At 58.5% G+C, this 8,163-nt stretch overlaps 1 protein-coding gene across 1 annotated transcript; it reads left to right on the top strand.

Moving 5' to 3' along the window:
* Positions 1–2,717: 2,717 nt before the first annotated feature.
* LOC112452881 lies at positions 2,718–3,134 on the top strand. The gene has a single exon (XM_025013318.1). The coding sequence runs from the start codon at positions 2,718–2,720 to the stop codon at positions 3,132–3,134; it is 417 nt and encodes a 138-aa protein (XP_024869086.1).
* The last annotated feature ends 5,029 nt before the right edge of the window (positions 3,135–8,163 follow it).

Genomic DNA, 8,163 nt, shown 5'->3' with positions numbered 1-8,163 from the left:
AAAACTCGAAGGCTTCGGGCCGGGGGTGTTTGTTGGGTACAAACATCTCCGGGGGTCCTTCAGACCCAAACAGGGGCTCGCCTCACCCTGCACCAACGGAGGCAGTAGGGACTTAGCTACTCGCACTCTTCCGGAAGAGTGCGAGATCCGGGTAGGGGACGCTCTGGAAGCGTGGGCGCCTTTCTCCGGGGAAGGGTGACCGCGTGGACAGAGCGTTCATCCATTCGTTCCGCGGCGCGTTAACCCCGGGGATGGTTGATGTTGGGCGATCCCTCGAGTCTTCGCGCTTTGGGGCCGCCCGTCTCCCATCACCGGGGTGAGCAGGGGTCCGCCTTCCCCTGTCGAAAAACTCGAAGGCGGGGACACGGGTAGGGGGGGATGGATGGTTGAAGGATTCTCGGATCCCGATGTCAAACATCTCACCAACAGGGGCCGGCCTTCCCCTTGTATAAAAACACGTAAGCTTCGGGCCGGAGGTATTTGTGAATGACAAATATCTCTGGGGGTACATGCGACCCAAACAGGGCCTCGCCTCACCCTGCACCAACGGAGGCAGTAGGGATGTAGCTACTCCTCATGAAAAGGAGATCCGGGTAGGGATGATTTGGAAGCGCGACATTCCCTCCGTGGGGGATGTCAGCGTGGAGATCATCAAAACGGGTTCGCGAGAGGGCGAGGTGTCGCGCGGGAGTTTTCGAGACCCTGTCTCGGGGACACTGTCGTGACACACCGCTAGACGACCAGGGGTTTGGGGGCCTTCCCCTAGGGTAAAAACTCGAAGGCTAGGCCACGTGGTAGGGGATGATGAATGATCAAGGGAGTTCAGGAACTCCCGAGGTCACGCATCATAACAACAGGGGTGTGCCTTCCCCCTCGTATAAAAACTCGGAGTGCGCGCGGGAGGAGTTGCATCAGCATGGATGCATCTCCGAATGGCGGTGCTGCGACCGATCGAGAAGGCACTGAGGATTAACGACCCTCAGCTAAAGGGCCTTCCCTCGGTTCTGTAAAGAGTTGCTGTCTGGGCCAATTGGTTTACGGGCAATCGTTAAGCGTCCGCCTGGTGGGGTTGCCGACTCACCCACCCAAAATAAACGGAGTCGACACGAGGACGGGGACTGCCCCCACAGGTTGCCAGAGAGAGCAGCGGGGGTGGTCTTCCAAGAGGTCCAGGCCCGAGTAGGGTTAGGGGGAGCTTTGGCACACCCTTTTTAGAGAACGTGCGCGTTTCTCGAGGGGAATGACGGAAATGTGGAGGCGGTGGTCAATGCACCGTTATCCGCACCCCTGCAAAATTCGTGCAGCGAAATGGAGGTGGATGAAGACGACCCCATGGAAGGGGAAACAACGGACGCCTCGGTACAAGAGACTGAGCCAAACGGTGGTGGTAAGAAGAGAGGCCGCGGCAGGCCCGTGACCACCGGAAAGTACGAAGTGAAGAAATATGAGCGGGCAAAACAGGCGAGGGAGAAGGAAGAACGCAGGCTTCAAGAACTGAAAAAGCCGTCAGTGCAGCCTGATCTGTCTAAAAAAAGAATGAGTATGGGAAAGACCATGCTGGAGGAGTTAAGCACGGCCCCGACAAACGACCTGCCAACGCGGATCATGGAATCGGTCCGAACGGTCGACAAAATATGCAAAACTGCGGGCAATCTCAGGGGAACGGACCAAGGTCTCCTGAGAGACGCAGCGGCGGCAATTGCGGCTGCTACGACACATTTGGTCGAAAGAATGAGAAACGAGCGGTCCGAGTTGGACCGTGACGTAGAAGTTGAGGAACTTCGCAATGAAGTAAAATCGCTCAGAGAGGACAATGAGCGACTCAGAGACCTCATGAACAAGGTAATATCGGGCCAGGATTGTCAAGGGCTGGGCCCGACAAAGACGAAAGCGGAGGGGGAGGCCACAGGTAACGTGTCCGACACCCTCCCTTCAATTCTACCTGCCGCGAGACACGGAGGAAGGAATAGGGTAAAGAGAACGGTCGGAAAGTTTCCCCTGGAATCCTCCTCGGATGAGGAAAAGAAGGAGGAGGAGAAGAAGGAAAGGGAAACAGCCGAGGCTAATCGCCTAAGGGTGCTGGAAGAGACAAGGATTCAGGGGATGCCCGCTGTCTTGAGACCGGAAGTGGGAGGCAACAGAAGGCTGCTAGAAGAAGCAGTTCCGGCCGCCCAACCGACGGACATAGAGATGGAAGTGGAGGGACCGACTCAGCCTGAGACTCAGCCTGAGAAAATGGCAAATCCCTTTGAGGAAAGGCTGAAGCGAATTGAGGAGATGATCGCCAAGCTGGCGAATCCGGCTGTTAAGCCGGACAGCAAGGAGAAGATGTCCTCATCGGTAGCTATAAGCGCGAAGAAGGGACAGTTGACTACGGCTAAGGTGACCTCCGCGGTCAAAAAGGCACAAGTCAACAAGAGTGAAAAGAAAGCTGCCACGAAGACTGGGGGGGAAAAGCTGCAAAGACAGCTAAGTCGGCACTCTCGTATGCGGAGGCTGTCGGAAAACCGAGTAAAGGCTCGGTAACCGGAGGCAATCAACCCTCCAACTATAAGACGAGCAGTAACGACAACGCACTGAAAAACGCGAAGTCCTCGGCCCCACCTAGGGATAGCTGGACCAAAGTGGGGAAAGGAGGTAAAGCGACAAAAAATGCCGCAACTAAGAGCGGGGGAAGTGGTGCTTCTCCTAACAAGGGGAATAACCCCGTTTCGAAAATGGCGGGAAAGGCAATACCTGACAAATCGGCCACACAGGCCAAAAAGAACGAGGGCAAAATCAGGTTGCCGCGAAGCGCAGCCGTGGTAATTACGAGCGCCGGCGGAGAATATGAGGAGCTCCTAAAGGAAGCAAGGAGCAACATTAACTTAGCCGAACTCGGCATTACGAAGGGGCTGAAGCCAAAGAGAGCCATGACCGGGGGTCTTATCATCGAGATCCCCGGAAGTGGAAATTCCGACAAGGCGGACAAATTGGCGGAACGGTTGACCCAATTGTTCGAGGGGAGATCCGACGTGAAGGTATCCAGACCCATGAAGACTGCGGAGATCAGGGTTCTCGATCTTGACGATTCGGTTACCGCGGAGAATCTGGCAGAGGCCATTGCGGAGTTGGGCGGCTGCTCACGGGCTTAGATACAGGTGGGCCAATTGAGCAGAGGCCCAAATGGCCTGTACACGGGGTGGGCTAGATGCCCATTGGGAGTAATGCGAGGCATCCGTGAAGCAGAACATAAACTACGGATCGGATGGTTTGTGGCCCGGGTAAGGGAGCTTCCAGCGAGGCCCCTCCAGTGTTTTAAATGCCTGGAGGGGGGCCACGTGAGGGCTCAGTACCCAAGTGTCGTAGACCGCAGCGAAAGGTGTTATAGGTGCGGAGGCACAGAGCACCGCGCCAGGGATTGTCGCGAGAGACCGAACTGTCCAGTGTGCGCAGATTTGGGACAACGCGCGGATCACAGAGCCGGGGCAAGGCGTGCTCCTCGGCAAAGAAAAAGAAGAGGCCTCAGGCCTTGCCCACGTCTGCCACTCGACGACCTCCAGCCCGAAGGAGGGAGAGGGGCGGGGAGCCCATGGACGTGGACGAGGTATCTGCGGCTCCCATCGGAAAGGGACCAAAGATCACTGCTGTTGAGACAGTGAGCCTGAAACTTACCGGTAAACAGGCGGTCAAGAGATCAGCCGATGATGCCGGAAGCAATGATAATGTTGCCAAAAATGAAGTAGGAGGGCCGATGCCCAAAGCCCAAAGGAAAAGGAGGAATAAAGTTGAGAAAGCTGCGGAAACGCAGACAGACACTCCGGAACCTATCCCCATGATTGAGACAATCGAGCAATCTGGGAAGGAGAAAGGAGAGGACATAAGCGCGCCAGTACGGGAGACCCCACCGACGGCGCAGATCTTGCGACAGAGCAAGAGGAGGAGTCGGGATTAGCAACGGCAACAACGACGACTACGGCTGACAACGAACCAGCCGAGAGCAAGGAAGATGTGGAGGACATGTGGGGAAAAGAGACGTATTAATGCCTCCACACCGGATAATTCAAACCAATCTAAATCGCAGCCCCACTTCGCAGGACGTGTTTTTGCACACCATGGCGGAGCGGGGCTGTGATCTGGGAGTGGTTGCAGAGCCGCACCGGGTGCCGCGCGATCACTCGCTATGGGCGGGCAGTAGGTGCGGTTTGGCAGCGGTCACATGGAGAAGGACGGCCGAGCCCGTTCCCTGCTCGAAGTTTGAGGCGGGGGACGGGTTTGTGGTTGTTAAATGGGGTCGCGTGTACGTGGCGAGTGTTTACGTCTCGCCAAACGTGGACGTGGCTGTATACGAGGAGGTATTGGCGGACCTGAGGGCCTGCATCTTCAGAATCCCGCTTGCCCCAACGTCAGATGGTCGTGGCCGGGGATTTCAATGCAAAATCAGCGTTGTGGGGCTCCCCGGTCACCGACAGACGGGGCAGGATCCTGGAGACATGGGCGGCGGGCCTGGACCTGGTCATAGTTAACTCCGGACGGGTACAGACCTGCGTGAGGCGGCAGGGGGAATCGATAATTGACCTCACGTGGGCCAGTCCCTCCGTCGCCCGCAGGATAGAGGGTTGGAGGGTGGCCGAGGAGACGGAGTCGCTCTCTGATCACCTAGTTATAGAGATGTCTCTCTCGGTCATCCCGCCGGAGGTCCAGGCTCGCCGCAGGGAGGCGGAATCGTGTTTCCCTAGGTGGGCGCTGAGAAAGATAGACACGGACCTGCTCAGGGCGGTCATGAGCGTGTCGCTCTGGGCGGAGGATCCGGCATCTTCCTCAGAAGAAGTAGAAGAGCCCGCTGGCTGGATCGGGGATTTAATGACGGCTGCGTGCGATGCCGCCATGCCCCGTGTGAAGCCAATGGTGAGAAAGGCGGCCTATTGGTGGACGGAGGAGATCGCTGAATTGCGGCGCTCCTCCGTCCGGGCCAGACGCCGTTGGTTAAGGGCTAGACGCAGCCGGGACCAGCGACGATTGGATGAGACGGGAGTGGAGTACCGTGCCGCCAAACGGCTCTACTCCTGGGCCATTAAGCAGGCCAAGGACAAATCCTGGCAGGAACTCTTGACGGCCCTGGATGAGGATCCGTGGGGGCGCCCCTACCGCATGGTTTTGAACAAATTGCGGACATGGGCGCCCCCAGCAACGGAATCCATGGACCCCGGATTCTTAAAGCAAGTGGTGAGTACCCTCTTCCCGGATGATCCCGGGGAGAGGGCTCACGGAGGTCCTCCCCCACCAATAGTGGAAGGGCGGGACGAGGAGGAATCCGGGGTAACCATGGATGAAATGAGAAGAGCCGCCCGCAAGCTGAAGGCGGGCAAGGCTCCGGGGCCGGACGGGGTGCCAGGAAAAGCCTGGACCTTGGCCTTGGGGGAACTGGCCGAGCATTTGCGCAAGGTGTACAGCAAATGTCTCAGACAAAGTCGGTTCCCCAGGGCGTGGAAGCGAGCTAAATTGGTCCTCCTCCCAAAACCAGGGAAACCCGCCGATCAGCCGTCGGCGTATAGACCGATTTGCCTGCTGGACGAAGTCGGAAAGTTATTCGAGCGAATAATCGCCGACCGACTAGTCCAGCACCTGTCCCGGACTGGGCCCAACTTATCAGAGGCCCAGTACGGCTTTCGGGAGGGTCGTTCGACGATCGATGCGATCAGACGCATCGAGACCCTCCTGAAGGCTGCGGTGGAGGCTGGCAGGATGTTGCTCGGCGTCAGTTTTGACGTAGCCAATGCGTTCAACACCCTGCCATGGTCGGTAATTAGAGAGGCCCTCCTATATCACGGAGTGCCTCTCTATCTAGTAGCCGTATTATACGACTACCTCCGGGACAGGGAATTGGTCTATACGGACCAGGACGGCGTGGTCAGAGTAAGGCTGATCGTGCGGGGGGTTCCACAGGGGTCGGTGCTTGGCCCACTCCTGTGGAACATAGGATACGACTACGTCCTACGCATCGCCCTCCTCCCGGGAAGTTGGCTCAACGGCTTTGCCGATGACGTGGGAGTAGAGGGCGATAATTGGGGGGAGGCGTTAGCTCGCGGTGAAGTCGCAGTGGCGGCAGTCGTGGCCGCAATGAAGAGACTGGGCCTAAAGGTGGCTCCCCAAAAGACGCAGGTCGTCTTGTTTCACGACAAGTCCAAGGGGAGACCGCCGAGGGCCCATATCACGGTCGAGGGGACCCGAGTCGCCGTGGGGTCCAGCATGAAATTGCTGGGCCTCTGGCTGGATGATACCTGGAGTTTCGGCGAGCACTTCTCTCGCCTAACTCCCAGGGTAAAGGCCGTTAGCAACAGCCTGGCTAAGCTGATGCCGAACCTGGGAGGGGCGGGCAACAGGGCTCGCCGGCTCTACGCGGAGACAACGAATGCTGTGGCACTGTACGGGGCCCCAATCTGGGCCCAGGTGGCGGAGAGATCGGTCCGCATCAAAACGCAACTGCGCCAGATGCAACGGACGATCGCTCTGAGAGTGGCCAGGTGCTACAGCACAGTCTCACACGCGGCGGCGACCACACTGGCGGGACTTCCCCCGCTGGAGCTTGCCGCCAGACAACGCGCCAATGTATACGAGCGCGTGGCGAGGCTGAAGGCGGGGGGGTGCCCGGTCCCGCCCCGTGTGCGTAGAGCAATAGGACTCCAGGAGAAGACCGTCCTTGTCCGGAAGTGGCAAGAATGGCTCGGCAATGCCGAGTGGGGACAAAGGACGGTCGACGCCATCCGGCCCCATCTGGCGAAATGGCTGGATGGACGGCGACTCGGATTAACGTTCCACGCGGTGCAGGTGCTCACCGGGCACGGATGCTTCGGTGTGTACCTGTGCCGCATAGGTAAGGAGGCCACGACAAGATGCCATCACTACGACGAGCAGAGGGACGCGGCGCAGCACACGCTGGAAAGTTGTCCAGCGTGGGCCGAACAGCGTCGTGTCCTACAGGGGGAGGTAGGTCCTGACCTCTCCCTCCCAACCATAGTGGCGGCTATGGTTGGGAACCAAGAGAAATGGAGGGCCTTCATCAGATTTTGTGAATCGGTGATGGCCCGCAAAGAGGAGGACGAGCGAGTCCGCAGAGGGGAGGTGAACGCTCCTCACTCACCTGTGGATTCCTCGTAACAGATAGAATGCGGGGTGTAAACCCCGCGGCACTCTCTCTCCATCCTAGAGAGACACTAGTAGCCGTGAGGAAACGGCAAGAGAAGTCCAAGGAGGTTCGGTGACCCAGTCGGGGTAAATGGGTCCCGAACAACCTCCCATCAATAAAACGGGAGGAGTGGCGGGGTGAGGTGGTGTCACACCCCGTCACATTTCAAATATAAGATCGGCCAATATGGCCGCGAGCAACAAAGCTCGAGAGGAGAGAGCCTACAAAGGCTCGGCGCAGGAGAGGCCCCGGACGCAATGATAAGCAGTCCCCGGGGCGCCTCCAAAATGCGCATGGTTCGGACACCCATGGGGTTTTAGTGGGTAGGTCATCTCCCCCCGTCTCTCTCCCCGGAGGGCGGGGGGGTCTTCCCCTCACAACACCTGAGGGGGCTGTCGGGCCACATACCAGACCGACGTCTGGGAACCCGGCAGGCTAAGATTTCCCCATGTAAAAAAAAAAAAAAAAGGTTTCCTCTCGACGATGCGCCACCTTGCCGTGGTGAGAGCTCTGAGGGCTGCGACATGTGCTAAGAGCGCACTGGGGGCGAGTCACTCGTGAATTCGCTCCCATTCGCGAGGGTGGCAGATCACCCGCCCGGGTTTGTACCGGGAGGGCCTGCCGAAGGGAGGAGGGATCTTTATAGATCCCGAATCTCTTCGGTGGGCCGGGGCACAGGAGGGGGCAATCCCCTTGCCTGCGGCGGAGGGGAAGCTGATCGGGCTCCTCCCGAGGTCGCGGGACTGTGCCCCTGTTAGGGTCTAGGTCATCCTCACAATGGAGGATCGGGTAGGTTGCACCCTTGGGGGCTCCTAGGAGACCACAAGGGGGCAGAGTACAAGTGCCTGACCAATGGCACTCGCGACGTGTTAGTCCTGGAGACGGTGTGGGGACCTTCGAGTCTTCGCGCCTTGGGGACTGTCCCTCGAGTCTTCGCGCCTTGGGACCGTCTGTAGGGAGCAGCATACCTGTCTCCCTTCCGATTGGTCAGCCCCCTC

This window comes from Temnothorax curvispinosus, unplaced genomic scaffold (assembly GCF_003070985.1).
Source record: "Temnothorax curvispinosus isolate PA1 unplaced genomic scaffold, ASM307098v1 QBEX01003797.1, whole genome shotgun sequence".
Taxonomy (NCBI): Eukaryota; Metazoa; Arthropoda; class Insecta; order Hymenoptera; family Formicidae; genus Temnothorax; species Temnothorax curvispinosus.
This window is presented reverse-complemented; position numbering and strand designations above follow the sequence as displayed.

What these genes read in the sequence shown, in the direction of transcription:
- LOC112452881 (XM_025013318.1), top strand. Translation starts at nt 2,718, where the DNA reads ATGGCGGGAAAGGCAATACCTGACAAATCGGCCACACAGGCCAAAAAG.